General features: G+C 38.1%; 1 protein-coding gene across 14 annotated transcripts in view; it reads right to left on the bottom strand.

Moving 5' to 3' along the window:
- Positions 1-16,887, bottom strand: part of MYO3B (myosin IIIB) — a 471,131-nt gene that overhangs the window by 131,387 nt on the left and 322,857 nt on the right. For 13 of the 14 annotated variants that reach the window (XR_008295422.1, XM_053215252.1, XM_053215254.1 and 10 more), the window contains 3 exons: positions 2,914-3,025; positions 1,807-1,969; positions 351-431 (listed from right to left, as the gene is read on the bottom strand). Coding sequence is in view for 13 of the 14 variants with exons in the window: in XM_053215252.1 (XP_053071227.1) it covers positions 351-431; positions 1,807-1,969; positions 2,914-3,025 (356 nt within the window). In the remaining variant the exon portion in view is untranslated. The remainder of the gene's footprint in view (positions 1-350; positions 432-1,806; positions 1,970-2,913; positions 3,026-16,887) is intronic. The other variant, XM_053215257.1, reaches the window with a different exon arrangement.

Below are 16,887 nucleotides of genomic sequence, written 5' to 3'. Positions count from 1 at the left end.
AGTATGTAAAGTTGACTGTGTCCAATCTGCCTGTGTTCAAATGCTGACTCTGCTCCTGACTAGCCATGTGACTATGGACACGTTACTTCACTTCTCTGTGCCGCAGGTCCCCTCTCTATAAACCAGGACTTACTTTGAGCATCTTTCCACAAGTATGCAGTAAGTGCTCACTGTCAGCCTTGCCATCATCACGCAGGGGGTGTGTCAGAACAAGGACTAGAACCCCCACTAGGACTTTACCTTCTATTCCGGTGCTCCTGAATTATTAACCTTTCAGCTTTCCTAAACTCATATGAACTTAATCACAGAATATTTTCAAGTGGACGCTATGAAAATGATGTTTTAATTACCTGCTTGAATACGAACCGCAGACTCACTCCTTCTGTTGCTTATTTTCTTAAATTTCCTCCGAGCATCATATCCTCTCCAGGCTAAAAATATAAAACCATGTGCTAGGAATGACATTAATTTAAGAACGTGCCAGAGAATTGATATAAGCTGTTTTCCCTCCAATCTATTACCCCTCTTCTCCTCCCTCCTGCTTCCTCCCTAAACAAAATGAGCAGAGATACGTGAGCGATGATGGGGGAAGAGAGGCCTCTCTGTACTCTTAGCTTGGCTTCCAAGATGCTTCTGAGAAGGAGTTATTTTTGCTCCAGCAGTGAGTTTCCAGAACACTGGAATCTACTTATGAATCACTGGGACCTCCATCCCAGCTGAGGTGGTTCCCTGTCATTCCAACCCACAGAGGAAGCTTCATTTTCAGGACTTGGGGTAGGGTGGTTTGTTGAGATGGTGGGAAAGAACTGAAGAGCCTGCCCTGACCAATTTTTTTTTACTGGGGAGGAAGGTATGAACATCAATTTGAAGGCGTGAAAAATAACGATGGGAGTCAAGGGGAATAATTAGTAGCATGACACGTGTGTTTGGGGAGAGTGAACCATGTGCTAAGTACAGTGCTTCGAGAGAAGAAAATAGACAGTAGAAAGGCAAAAGGCAAAAGAAATGGATGAGGATAAGAGAAAGAGAAAGGAAACCTCTGGGGATGTGCTGAGTCCTGTAGAAAGAGGACTGGGGCATTCAGCTGCCTGCCAGGAGCATGACCACTTCACCGTTTTGTCCCTCCTGTTAGCATCACAGGCTTCAGTGTTGCTGAGTGTGGTCGTGAAGTCCAGAGTGAACGACATGATTCTGGGTTATGAGGGCACAAGGGAAACTGTCCATTATGTACAAGATCTGATGCTTTCATAACCACTCAGCAACAGCACAGGAGCTCAGATGCTGTTTGTAACACAAATGACACACACATGTGGAAAGAGACACTGGATGGGCTGGGCGTAGGGGAGAGCCGAGCAATTTGTTCCCTAGGTTTATAAGCTTTGTCTGGGCTAGAAAAGCCTTTGGGAAATGGCGTTAGTGATTCTGATGTTGAGAACTTAGTGATGGGCCTGAGGTGTGTATTACACATCAGTCATCTGGGAGAAGGGGCACATGTCCGTGTGATCTGGGTTTTACCTTTTCCCACTTCACACTGCCTCTATCTTGCACTTATCACGGTGTGTTGTGACGTCTGTTTGCTTATGTGGAGGTCAGAGACCATGGTAGTCTTGCTCATGGCTAGATTCCCAGCATCTAGCCCAGGGACTGGTCTGTAATAGGCACTCAATAAATATTTGCTGAAGCAAGGAAGAAAGGAAAGAAGAAGGGAAGGGAAGGTAGGAGGAAGAGAAGAAGCCACTGAGAAAAGCAACAGGCGAGCGGCCTGAGTGCTTGATGAAATGCCAAGATTCAGGACCATTTATTTACCTGACTGGATGGCAATGGCCCCCTTCTCTCTCTTCTCTCTGACTCTTCTGTATCTCCTGGCTCCAAGCCACCCTTTGGCATATGCCTGCAGCACCACCACTCTGCCTATGACTTCTCGTAGCAGCAAATTCAACTGCTCAACATGGTAATATTTGAGAAAAACCTGAAATGAGATATTACTTTTAGCATTAAATATGGGCTCCCGAACAGATATCCAGTCTACTCCAGAGTATTCTTAATAAAAATATTAAAACCATTATCTAAATAAGTTTACAGTGACGTGTTTTATGCCAGTATTACTGACTGCTTAGGAGCAAACCAACTCCCCTTCTAAGGTTGAGCCAATTCTTGGTTATTGACGTGAACAAACAATGAGGTAAATGGGGTTTAGGAGATTCCAAATGTTCTCCAAAAATGCCTTATATCTGCCAGGAGTTCTATATTCTCAATTTGACTTCTACTATCTGTCTCTACAGCCCTTGATAGAGGCACTAACCAACAGAACTGACCCATGGCCAGCAGTGGAAGTTTGGGAGAAGGACGTACAGGACCCACAGTGATCTAATTCCTGCTGAGGAGCAACCATGTTGTCATCAACACTCAGGCTGCCACTGGCTTTGTAGGACAATTCAGAATGGGTCATAAAAACCTGGGATGCAGCAACAGGATGTTCCAGATGAAAAGCTATACACAATGGGACTACTAATCAGGGTATACAGTAAAAAACACAGCAAGAGTCTAATGAAAAATGGACAAAACTGTAAAAGATACTTTTTATTGTCATTAATAAGATTTGTGTATTTCCATGAGGTGCTGGGATAAACAGCATTTAAATTAGAGGGACATTTTAAAATGAGCTCAAAGTTCTCATTCTAGAAATGTTAAATGGTTCTCTCAAATTACATGCAGAACAGGAGGCAAACCCTCCTCTTCTTGTCCAGAGGTCCTAGGACCACTCCTGACCCAAGACCAGCGAAGATCACTGTTAGGCTGGGGTCTTGCCTGCTAAGCTACACAATGTACAGAGCTGGTCATATCACTGACAATAGACAAAAGTACACAGTAGAGCATCACAGGTGACAATGTGAACAATAAAGAAAGAACTACCTTTGTTTTTCCCAGCACCCAGTGATCTAATCTGGACTTTTCCAAGATAGCAACACAGCTCTCTTTGCTAGCAACAGGTGTTTCATGTGCTTTGAATGCCAAGTAATAATACCTACAAAATAAAAGAGTAAAATAAAACATTTTTAGTTATCATTTGATACAGTATAGGACCTACTGTCCAATAATAGCATACTAGGTAGTGAGAGGTATACAACTTATACATATTAACTTAGCTCTTACTTGCTTTTAAATTTTCTGCTACATGTATTTCCCTTTTAATATTGCTTTATAATTCATATTCAGTGGAATACTTGGCATCTTTTGCATGTAAAATCAAAGTATCTAATCCATTAAGAAAACTGAAATTCAGACAGCTCTTCTAGGGAAAGTCATCATTTTAAATGTTAGCATTATTACAATATAATTTGTAATCCCACTGTATAAATTCTGACTCTACCTTGAAATGTTCCCTCTGAAGCTATTTGTAGATAGCAAAAATGAAGTAGCCTAATACTATTGAATTGGTCCACTGAGCCACATGTCTCTCTCAAAATACAGAGTAGGCATATTTTTTGATATAATCACCAAAACCACATTTGTCTTCCTAAAAAACTCATTTTAACGAACTTCCATACTTTCTGGTTGGATTCAAAGAACACCCACAAAAGGGTTTTTCCCCCTCTCCTTTTTTCTCCCCATCAAAACACACACACACACACACACACACACACACACACACACACACACACAAATATTTTATTCGTTTAGAACACCTTACCTTAGTTTTTCTCTAAAAATTTTCCAGGGATCTTTCCTCTGCTCTTTGCTGCCATCTATAATTAAATTCAACCCCTTGGAAGTTTAATTTCCTTGTCAAAGGAGTTCCCTGCCATTCCTCAGACAAGGTTGATCTGTTATTTTGGAATTACTATACTTTTAAATATAGAGCTATTTTTACTTTTTAAGAAAAATTGCCCAAATACAAAATATGACCCTTCCTCTTGCCAAATATTCCACATCTTTCTGTTTATGGAAAAATAAACACACCTGATTAGCACTTGGGTCATTTAACTTTATCTTTGTGCTACAAGACTGTTTTACAAGTTAGGATATAATGTTGAATTTGCTGGAAACATTTGCATTCAGAGATCCTGGGAATGTTTCCAAGGCTCTGAGTCTCTGTTTCTACCATCGGGAAGGAGGGGCAGTGCTCTCAAAGAACCCCTGAATGATGGCCAGGACTATGCTAGGTCATTTAGCCAAGCCCAGGAACCTGCTCATAGATGACATCTTCTGGGGCCAAGTGGGAGGAGGGACAGCTGGGAATCAGGATTAGGGCTATCAGGGCAGTTCATGGCATTAGCACATTAGCCTCAGTTTCTTTAGGACTATAGTTTCAGTCATGGCTTCTCTGACCTGGCTCTAGTCAAAGCAAAATGTTTGTGTCCTGGAGTACACAGGGATGGTGGGAATAGATGGCAAATCTATATGGGTGAATGTTTGGGGAAAGCTGAAATACAAATAGCATGAGGTATATAAGTCAGTGGTAAAACAAGGATTTCCTACACTCTTTCCATTAGGCCTGGCCATTTATAACACAAACAGCCCTGGCTTTAATCAACCCAGGGTTAATACTATTAATGATGAAGTATTTAAAGAGAATCTAATGAACGATCAGTCCCGTGTGAGATATGGGAAGAATGTAAGGTATGTTCCAGCTCTCCAATCAAGGATTTATACTTGTTTTCCAGGCATCTATAGATGGTTCTTAGCAGTTTCTAATTTTTAAATAGGCAGAATGAATCCTGAACTAGCATAAATATTAGAACTCAGCTTTGATTTCTGGTCCTTCAACCCAATCTCTTAATTTATTATGATGCTAATATTCATATTTGGCTTAGTTCAGAAAGAGATGGGTAACAGTACTACAAAGAAGTGAAAGTTTCAAAAAAATACTAAAAAAACCATGTAAGTGATATGTCTGTAATAATCAGGTCAGATAAGTACAATGTGTATTTCCTCCATGGAATAATTCTGGATTCTGGTAGGTACCATGGTAAAGAAGCACTCTGGCGGAGCTCCTGTGTGCTTCCATATAAGGACAAAACAGAAAGTAACCAATATAAAAGATCTGTCAGCAAGAGGGGTCTTTTTTGGGAAGATCTATTCCAGACCCCCTTCCCGAAGCAGTTGGATGAGTTAAATGAACAGGGGATATGCAATTGCAAAATAGTAAGTATAAAGGTCCTAAGGGTCTGGGTACTTGAGAGCATTGCAAAGACCAGTTCTGCCCTGAGCTGCCTCTTGTAGGTAGAATTTACCTCTCAGATTGGAGTCTGAACACTGAATTAAGAGTAAGAAGATCTCTGTTGGGTAACTGTAAATCACTTCTCTGTACCTGAATTCTCACAGGTGGGAATGGGAAGCAGATAAGTGGTTCTAAATTCTTTTTGGGGGCAGGAATCTCTGAAAATCTGGAGAAAGGTATTCATATTCCTTCTCAAGAAAATGTTCTTAACGTATTGCATATAAAGTCAAAAGGTACACATAGCTCCTGTTGGACCTCCAAAGACTAAAGAGCCCTTTCCTACTTTAGAACTCTATGGAAAGTCTTCCCAAGGTCTCATCTCATTAAAACATATAAGCTGTTAAAACAGTAAATATCCAGTTGAAAAATATTTCTTCTCAAATATGTTATCTAGTTTTCTGCCTAAAATGGTATATGGAATGAAGACTCTTCAAGGAAGAGTTTTTAAATGTAACAGGCTAAGCAGTTTGTCAAGTATTAGTAAAAGTAACAGGCAATTAGAGATACAGCCTCCTGCATTTAAATTATAGAATCATAAACTGGAAGTATCTGTAAGATACTAGGACATATTAGTTTTCTATTGCTACACAACAAATTACTCCAAAATTTAATGCCTTAAAACAGACATTTGTCATCGTATGTTTTGTAAGCGTTTGGAATTTAGGAGCAGCTTACCTGGGCAATTCTGGCCCAGGGTCTCTCATGAGATTACAGTTGAGATGTCAGCCATGGCTGCAGTCATCTAAAGACTTGCCTAGGGCCACATGATTTATTTTCAAGATGGTGCACTCACATGGCTGATGGTAGAAAGCCTCAGTTCCCTACTGGCTGTTGGCAGGAGGCCTTGGTTCCCTGCCACATGGGCCTCTTCAGAGGACAGTCTGAGTATCTTTATAACATAGAAGATGGTTTCCCTCAGAAGCAGGGATCCCAGGGAGAAAGAGAGAGAGAGAGAGAGGGAGAGAGAGCGCACTAGTGAACGGGAGGGAACCCATAATGCCTTTAATGACCAAGGCCTAGAAGTGACATACCATCACTTACTTCATCTTCTATGCACTAGAAACAAGTCATGTAAATCCAGACCAAATTCAATGAGAGAAAAATTAAGTTCTACCTCCTGAAGGGAGGAGTATCAAGTAATTTGTGAACATGTTTTTAAACCATCACAAAGAATCTCTCTAGATCATTAAATATCTTACTGACACAGAAAACTGTTCTTGGTGAGATGAAATGACTTGTCCAAGAGGACATCAAGTAAATGACAAAGGCTAAGATTATTATTTAAATCTCTAAACCACCATGTAATTGATTTAAAAAAAAAAAGCAATATGAATCCAGCTAATAAAGTTTAGGGTTTTTTTAAATATTTTTTTATTTGTATTTATTTTTTGAGAGAAAGAGCATGAGCAGGGAAAGGGCAAAAGAGGGGAGGACAGAGGATCCGAAATGGGCTCTGTGCTGACAGGCTGACAGCAGCAAGCCTGACATGGGGCTTGAACTCAGGAACCGTAAGATCACAACCTGAGTCAAAGTCTGATGCTCAGACTGAGCCACTCAGAGGCCCCTAAAGTTGTTTCCAATGTAAGAGAGAGAAACAAAAAAGAGTAAAGATAATATCATTTCTCACCAGAACATACTGACAAATTTGCCTACATAAAAATAAAAATTTTCTATATATATAAAAAAAGAAAACTTGGGAAGAATTGGTCTTCTTTAGTTTGTCTATCTAGGTACAATGGTTTTTTTCATACTATAATCATGCTCTCTACAGAGCTATCCCCAACAAAAGTTATTGTTAGGAATGTAGGTGTATCCGCCACCAAATCAATGGTAGTGCATTTCTTAGGCTGACCTCCAAAGCCTATTTAACCTATTTAATTTGAATAGTACCTTTGAGGCAAACAGGGGCTTCTATTTTTCTTCATTTCTCCTTTCTTATACTCTTCAGTACAGGTTGATAAAGTCTTTGGTAAGACAGAGTAAAGAAACAGAGACTATTAAAGTTGTCCTATGAGAACTGATCCATCTCAGTAAGAGGAAGGCATTTTAGTTTTGTTTGTGTTCCACTTAGGAAAGTGTGAGAGACTTATGTCTAAGAAACTGTAATGACCAAACACTGTCCTTCCAGGGTGGAGCCAGTAACAAAGCCTATAAAATCCCTAAGAACTTCTAGGCTTCCCTCAGAGGAAGCAGGACCCTCCAGGAGGGGGACTAAGGGTACTATAAAGAGGGAGTGAAGATGAAAAGTGTCCCTGGACTTCACTTAAGATGAGCTCTGGGTCTACTAAAAGAAACCTTAATTGCAAAGAAAAGAAAAGAAATATTTAGAAATTTTGGAGTTTTTGAATGTTCCAAATCAGCTGCCAGTGAGACTATTTTCTTTCTTATAAAGAGCTAGACTTGAACTCTTCCAGACACGATGCAGGCAGAACTGACAGCTTACATCTGACCAATCATATTTCAAAGCCTACCACCACGTGTTGGAGACACCAAGGCCCTAGAGTATGTAGGACAGAGTACTAGTCGAGAGCTACATCTGGACATCTGCGGAAGGCCTCTCAGGTATTCAGCAGAGTAACTGATTAGCACCTGCATGGGAAGAAACTACTCAAGGCTGGGCAAAGAACCATCTAAGAAGACTAGAGGGAATAGTGCCTGATTCTTACAGAGGGCTGAGAATAGTGCTTGTTTCTACCAGCCAGACTGATCAACCTCATAATTCATAGGACAATGGATAGAGGACTCAGTAGTGTCTTGCTTCGGAAGTGGGGAAATATTAGTGCTAAACACAGCTCTGCTTTACCTAAGAGATCTTAAAACAAGATCCAGGAGTCTGGGTGGCTCTTGGTTAAGTGTCCGACTTCAGCTCAGGTCATGATCTCACAGCTCAAGAGTTCAAGTCCCATGTCAGGCTCTGTGCTGTCAGCTCAGAGCCTGGAGCCTGCTTCCGAATTTGTGTCTCCCTCTGTCTCTGTCCCTCCCCTGCTCACGTACTCTCTCTCTCTCAAAAGTAAACATTAAAAAAAAAAAGATCCAATAGGCTGAAACTGTTTCCAAGTACAGGCATACCTCAGAGATACTATGGGTTCAGTTTCAGATTGCTGCAATAAAGTGACTATCTCAAAAAAAAAGTGAATCAAATCAACTTTTTGGTTTCCCAGTTCATATTAAAGTGATAGACCATTATTATGTGGTCTATTGAGTGTATAATAGCATTATGTTATAAAAAATACATACCTTAATTTAAAATACTTTATTGCTAAGAAATGTTAAGCATCATCTGAGCCTTCAATGAGCTGTGATCACTGATCACAGATAACCTTAACAAATATAATAATAATGAAACATTTGAAACATTGTGAGAATTACCAAAATGTGACACAGTGACACAAAGTGAGCAAATGCTGTTGGAATGGTGCCAATAAACTTAAACTTGATGCAGGGTTGCCACAAACCTTCAACTTGTAAAAAATGCAGTATCTTTTACTGCAGAAGCGCAATAAAGTAAATTGCAATAAAACAAAGTATGCCTGTAATTTAACTTCATCCCAGAACAAAGCGCAAAGATTTTCATAGGGATGCAAAAATATCCAGCACCCCAAAAGATAAAAGGACAATGTCTGGTATCCAGTCAAAAATTATCAGGCACGCAGGAAAATATGACCCATAATGAGGAAAAAGTCAACTAACTGAAACAGATCCAGAAGTAACACAGATAATAAAATTAACAGAGAAGAACATTAAAACACTTATTTTAACTGTATTCCATATGTTCAAAAAGTTAAATGGAGATGCAGAGATACAAAAAAGAGCCAACCAGAATTTTTAGAAATGAAAACTGTAATGTCTGAAATTAAAAAAAAAAAAAAATACACACACAGAACAGAATTAGCAGCAATTGACACACTGCAGGAAAAAAAAGATTACTAAACTTGAAGACACGACAATAGAAACTATACAAAATGAAACACAGAAGAAAAAAATAATTAAAAAAATAAAAGTGCATTCATGAACTGTAGGACAACTTCAAGGGGCCTTATACATGAAACTGGAGTTCTGAAGAGGAGAAAAAAGAAGGGTACAGAAAAAATATTTGAAAAAATTATGGCCAAAAATTTTCCAAATTTGAAGAAAACTAGAAACTAACAGATCTAAGTCCAAGCACACACACAAAACAACTTGAAGAAAATTACACCAAAGGATATTATAATCAAATTGTTCAAAACACAGTCATAAAGGGAAAAATCTTAAAAGCAACCAAAGAAAAAAGATATGTTAGATACATAGGAACAAAGATAAATATGCCATTAGAGTCCTCAACAGAAACAATGAAAGTGAGAGGACAATGGAGAAAATGTTTAAAGAATCAAAAGAAAAGAATTCTACATTCAGTGAAATTATCTTTCAAAAACAAAGACAAAATAAAGAATTTTTCAGGCATAGAAAAGCTGAAAGAAGTCATCACCAGATGATCTGCATTATAAGAAATGTTAAATGAAGTCCTGTATGAAGAAAGAAAATAATACCAAATGGAAATATGGATCTATATAAAAAAATGAAGAGTACCAGAAGATAACTATGTTGTTAAATATTGAAGAGATTTTTTCTTATTATTAAATCTTTTGAAAATATACTTAACTGTTAAACAAAATTAATAATATATTATGAAGTTTAAAACATATGGGTAAGTATAACTTATGACTGACAACATAACATAAACAGCACAAATATAACAAGAGCATAAAGGCCAGGAGGAGGGACAGTGAAGTAAACTATTATTCTAATTTATTCTATACTATATATTCTATACACAAAACTATTTGTGAAGTGATATAATACTGCCTGAAGTAGGTTAGGGTAAGTTAAAGATGTTTATTATAAATCAGAAAACAACCCCCAAAATAATAAAAGACCAGCAGTTAATAGGTGAACAAAGAAGATAAAATGAAATCATATAAAATACTCGATAAATCCAAAAGAACTAGAAGAAGGGAACAGAGAACACAGGAGACAAATGTGTCTGAGAAACGAACAGCAAAATGATAGATTGGACCTAGCCAAACAAATGTTAAGTGTAAATGGTCAAAACAACATAATTTAAAGGCAGAAATTCTCAGACGGAATAAAAAACCAAAGTGTAACTATATGCTGCTTACCAAAAAGGCACAAATATAAAGACACAAGTAAAAGTAAAAGAGAAAGATATACCGTGCTAACAAACACTCATCAAGTTAAAACTATAGCAATTGACTATATTACAATATCAAACAAAGTAGATTTCAGAGCAAAAAGATATTACCAAGGATAAAGACATTTATTTCACAGTGATAAAAAGGTCAATCCATCAAAAGAATTTAAGAGACCTAAGCATGTTTGTACCTAATACACGAAGCTAAAACTAATTTGCAAGGAGAAATAGACAAATCCACAATTATCCTTAGGGAGTTCAATACCCTCCCCAATAATTGTTAGAACAAGTAGGCAAAAAACAAAACAAAACAAAAAAAACAACAACAACAAAAAAAAAACCCAACATCAAGCAATCAGAAAGAGTGAACAACCAACTTGGCCTACTGGAAATGTCTAGAACATTCCAGCCAAACAACAACAGAATATATATTCTTTTCAACTGCATGTAGAAACATTTACCACAATAGGACAAATCTGGGCCATAAAACATGACTTAATAAATGAAGTGCTCAAGTCACACAAAACATGCTCTCTGATCACAGTAGAATTAAATTAAATATCAACCACAGGAAGATATCTGGAAAATCCCCAAATACTTACAAACAGACTTTTTAATAGTCCATAGGTCAAAGAAGAAATCAAAAGAGAAATTAAAAAGTATTCTTCATCAAATGAAAATGAAAACAATCTCTCAAAACTTATGGGAAACTGCTAAAGTAGTACTTGAAAAATTATATCATCAAACACCTGTAATAGAAAAAAAGAACATTCTCTCAAATGCATGACCTTAGCCTCCACCATAAATTAGACAAAGAGCAAATTAAGCCCAAAGTAAGCAGAAGAAAAGACACAATAAATATCAAAGTGAAAGAATCAATGAAACAGAAAATAGACAATGAATTAAACTAAAAGCAGTTCTTGGAGAAGGTTAATAAAATTGGTAAACCTCTAGCTATACAGATCGGGGAGGGGGGAGAGAAAACAAAGAAGATATAAATTATATAATATCACATAATTTATGAAATTCTACAGATTTTATAAATATTAAAAGGACAATAATGAAAAACTTTACACATATTAATAAGCTAAAAGAAAAAAAGACATGCTCTTAATAAATGAGGAAAAGCATTTGACAAAATCAAACATCTAATCCTATTTTAAAAAACCCACAGGGGTGCCTGGTACCTCAGTTGGTTCAACATCCAACTCTTGATTTCGGTGTATGTCATGATCTCATGGTTGGTGGGTTCATGCCCTATGTCGCTGCTTGGGACTCTCTCTCCCTCTCTCTCTCTCTCTCTGTCCCTCCCCTCTCTCTTAAAATAACACTTAAAAAAACAAAACAGAACAAAACCCGTTTCAATAGACTCATGCAACAAGAGAACTTCCTCAAGCTCACTCATCAAGTTAAACCTAACATATTTAACAGAGACTGGCTGAACATTTATTCCCCAAAGATTAGGAAAAAAGGCAAGATGTTCACTCTCACAACTTCCATTCCACATTGTACCAGAGATTCCAGCCATTGCAATAGGACCAGACAAAGAAAGAAAAGGCATCTGTATTTAAAACTAATAGAACGGGGGCGCCTAGGTGGCTCAGTTGGTTGAGCATCTTACTTCAGCTCAGGTAATGATCTCTCAGTTCATGGGTTCGAGCCCTGCTTCAGGCTCTGTGCTGACAGCTCAGAGCCTGGAGGCTGCTTCAGATTCTGTGTCTCCCTCTCTCTCTCTGCCCCTCCCCCACTCACACTCTGTCTCTCTCTAGAATAAACATTTAAAAAGATTTTAAAAATGAATAGAACTGTTTTAATTTGAAGATGACATAATTGTCTATGTAGAAAATCCAATGGTATCTACAAAAAAGCCTTATCAGAACTAATAAGCGAGTTTAGCAGACTTGCAAGATAAAAATCAATATACAAAAATTATTGTATTTCTATATACAATTAGAAATTGAAATTTTAAAAATATCATTTACAATAGCATTAAAAATGTGAAATAATAGGGATAAACCTAAGAATAAATGTACAAGACCTGTACACTGAAAACTACAAAATATTGGCTAAGAAAAATTAAAGACAACCTAAATAAATGGAGAAAGATGCTATGTTTGTAAGTCAGAAAAATTAATATTGTTAATATTTGAGTAAAGCAGACCATCCTCCATAATGTGGTTGTACCTCATCTAATCAATTGAAAGCCTTACAAGGAAAGACTATGCTCCCTGGGGTGGAAGAAATACCATCTCCAGACTGCCTTTGGGCACAAGACCACAACATCAGTTCCCACTGGAATTTCTAGACTGCTAGCCTGCCCTGCGGATTTCTGACTTGCCAGCCCCCACAATTACATGAGCCAATTCCTTAAAACAAATCTCTCTCAGTACACACACACACACACACACACACACACACACACACTCTTATTGATTCTGTTTCTATGGAGAACCCCGACTAACACAGTTCCAGTTCTCCGTTGCTGTGGTTAGGCACACTGAGTAGAGTCAGAGCCAACCTTGGTGATACATTTCCTAAATTGTTGCAGGTTGTTTTTTAGTAACTTCCTATCATTTCTTCTCCTTTCATTGCTGAACGTTCCAAGTTTCCGACAGATGCTGAGGCTTCTGTACTGCACACTAGGGACCTAGGACACCCCAATCCAGCTATTCTTCCTCATGTTCACAAACAGATCTGCCCAGCCCTCCGTCAAAACCCTCCATGAGTGGGCATTCCCACAGGGCCATCTGTGGAAGGGCCTGGCTTGCTACTTGAATAAACATTTAGATCCTGAAGGGAACTTAAAGTCATAAATAAAAATTCTTGTTTTTAAATTGTTTAAATTGTTTTAAATTTAATTTAATTTTAATTGTTAACCTGTTTTAAAAATTCCTGTTTGAAAGAGAAATCCAGATAGGAGGAATTGGCTCGAGGTCACAGATTAGTAAGTGGAGGCCTGAGGCTTACCCATGTCTTCTAACTCCAAATTCAGGCTCCTTCACATTCCTCTAACCCACATCTACTCTTAGCTCTTACTGTATACAGTGGTAGTATCTTTGACTCTGTAACAGGGAGGGACCTTTGATACTCCAGAACTTTGCAGCTCATTGGAACTTGTGTCTGTAGCAATCTGGAATACTGGGCTTTTGACCCCGGAGAAGTGTTGATTTCCTACATCTGAACACCAACTGTCAGGTGCTCCTTGACACAAGTGTGAGGGATCCAAACAATATTCTATTTGGACTAGTGTATCAGTAAGGCATTGATATATCAGCGGGAAACTATGCACACCATCCTTAGCATACCCTTCTGGGTTACTGGATTCTAGCCCTGTTCATCCTCTTTGAGGCAGTTTGCAACTCTGTCTAAATTATAGGTAATTGATAGATACATAAATTCTGTCCAGTCTGCTGATGATTTCAATTGACTTGCCACTGTGGAAAATCCAGTTTTGCCTCCATTTGCAATTCACCTCAACATTCTTTTCCTTCATATAAGCCTGCACTGTTTTGACTTTTCCTTTGAACTGATGATCATATCTGCCTGATTCCCTCATATCATATGAATAAATTCTTTAAACACATTTATCTTTATATCTGTATGTGAGTCATGATGTTACCTTCTTCTGAAAATTATCTTTTAATAAGAGGAAGAAAGAAGTACAAAACTCTGGGCTGTAGACATTTGACCCAAAGGAGAACACGTGGGCAGGTTGAGGCAGGAAGTCACCACACTTAGGTAGACTCAGTGCTTCTCAGCAATCCTAAAAGGTCTAGTGGGCTCTGAAATACTGTCACTTTTCTACTTAATAACTCTAGGAGTATAACCATTGGTTAGTGTAATATGTTCATGTTGGAGTTTACTAAAAATGTCAAACTGTTTCCAAAGTGATCACACATATATTACCTTACCAGTAGAGCCTAAGAGTCTTGCTACTCTTTAACCATGTCAATCCAAGGAATTATCAGATTTACTGATTATTGCCAAACTAGGTATCAAGTGATATTTAATTGTGGCTTTAATGTGCATTTCCTTAATTATTAATGATGCTTAACTTTCCCTTTTGTTTTCACTTAAGTCCTCTGACAATGAACAGTATATGCAATGAATCATATTTCTCTGTTTTCTAATGATTACCTATGCTCCTGGAAGGGGAGGGGAGAGCACGAACAAGCCAGCCAAGAGTTATCCATATTAGATAAAAATAATATAAGCATTGGAGATTGCTTACATTTTTTGTTACACCTGACATTTAAAATTTGCACTTCTCATCTTGGTCATTCTGCTTCTGCATTTTTACATGTTTGGAAAGGATCTGCTTCTTTTAAAGATGCTTTTGAAATCCCAAACCATAATGAGCCCTGCCTGCTTTGACTCATCCTTCCGGTTTGAGTTATGTACCTAAAGGCATGCAAAACATCTGTACTACTAAAAGAATATTTTCCAGGGCTTTAAGTCCATAATGAGATTTTTTTTTTAAAAAGGTTAATTATACAAACATTTTTATTCTTTTTTCTAAAAACCTTAAGCAAATACTTTCCCTTGGGATGGGTCATTCATTCTCTATAGTTTCACTTTCTGAATTGAAACGGCTTTTCTTTCCCATTCTACTCATTTGTTCATTAAATAAAACTTTATTTAGGATCAACTGATTGCCAGGTACTGATAGAAGTGCTGGAATATTATGAGTGAGCAAGATAGACAATTTCCCTGCCCTCATGAAGCTTATATTCTAGTTGGGGAGGCAAAATACTAAACAAGTATATAAAGAACATCAGTTTGGGTAGGGATGAGTACTATAGTAAGTCAGGATGGGGGTGGGTGTTAATGGGTATATTTTGTAGTGTATTTTGGCAGATAGCCCTTAGTAAGCAGGATAGTGAGGGAACTCAAGCCATGTCATATGAGGAACTGTTGAAGCATTGAGCTTAGACAAAAAGACTTAACTCGGTCTTATAAGAAAGGAAAAAAGTTTTCCTAGAAACTTGAGTCTCTGGCTAGATCTAAAAATTAGACGAAATGCACATTAGCAAGAAAAAGCACACACATTTATTTAATAGAAGGTTTACATGACACAGGAGTCTTCATAAGGAAAGAAGACCTAAAGAAATCAAATATGAGTGTTTTTATGCTAGATGTGATGAAGCTTGAAGAGTCATGGAAAGAGGTAAGACAAAGAGTATGAGCAAAGTGTGGGGAACTGGGGTCATAGAGATCCCTCTCTGTGTCCTCTGTTTTCAGAGATAAGGATGCTTGTTTCCTCTTGGTAAAGGGAAGGCACCTCTCACATGACGGTTATATGACCTGCTTCAGAGAAAGGGCAAAAAATCCTTCCTGCTCATGCCATTTCTCAAGTTCCTTCAGCTTGTAATATTAATATGCCAAGACGTCAGATTTTGTGGTAGCATGTCCTGAACCCCGTTAGTCTCTTAAACAATGTCAGACTACGGGCAGCAGATCTACTTGGAGATTTCATAAAAGATGTTTATTCCCAGGCCATACTCTGGACACAGAATCAGAATCTCTACAGCTGGGGCTCAGGAATCTAAATTTTAATAAGGTCCTGTGGCTATTTTGATGCACTGTAGGATTTGAGAACTGCTGACTCGGGAGAACACTGTTATCAATTAGAAAAGGAGCTGATTTGTTTTTTAAAGCCCAGAGTGTAGAACTGGGACGGATGCATAGAAGCTTCTGAAAGATGTATTGGTCAAGGTTAGTAAGGACAAGGTTGTGATCAGACATCTAAAAACACAAAATACGTTGCCTCAGGAGTCAAAGAGTTAATTCCCAGACCCCGGAACTGTTCAATGGGAAGTGGATTGACAAGGTCAAGAATATTGCCAAAGAAATTCTAGTTTTAGCTATGTACTTGAACTGGAAGGCCCACAGCAAAGATGCAATGTTGACTTGTCTCTTGGCCTAAAGAATTGACTCTGTGATTTAAAAACTGATGTGTAGCATCAGTACAATACTATTACTGTGGCGAATCATGGGTTCTCATCATATGTGGACAACTGGAACAATTAAATTTCTCTAGGTAGTCTGTTTGGGGCTCTTGGAATTTCCACAACCATCTCTTTCACAGGATGTTCTCCTCAACATACCTGAACAGTGACTGGCTCTCAGAGTCGTCTCCTGACCAGGAGTATCAGCATCACCTGGAAACTTGCACACACAGCCCCCTACTAATCAAAAACTTAGCAAGCTGTGTTTTAACAAGGCCTCAGGAGATTCTCATGCATGGCAAAGTTGAAGAACCACTGACTTGTTAGAGAAACAGAATCCCAGGGAAGTGAAGTGACTTGCCTCCAGCGACACAATCTATCTGAGGAAAGAAACTGGCTCTCATGTTTCTTCTCATCTTTTCTCTTCGTTAGGACGAAATGGCTTTGTGGAGCACATCACTATCCCTTGGAAAGGTCAATTAATTGCTCAAAATCTACCCTAAAGAAATTCTCCTACAGGTTAAATATAT

The sequence above is a fragment of the Acinonyx jubatus genome, chromosome C1 (genome assembly GCF_027475565.1).
Source record: "Acinonyx jubatus isolate Ajub_Pintada_27869175 chromosome C1, VMU_Ajub_asm_v1.0, whole genome shotgun sequence".
In the NCBI taxonomy this organism is placed as follows: domain Eukaryota; kingdom Metazoa; phylum Chordata; class Mammalia; order Carnivora; family Felidae; genus Acinonyx; species Acinonyx jubatus.
The sequence above is the reverse complement of the archived record's forward strand: the minus strand, read 5'-3'. Positions and strand labels throughout refer to the sequence as shown.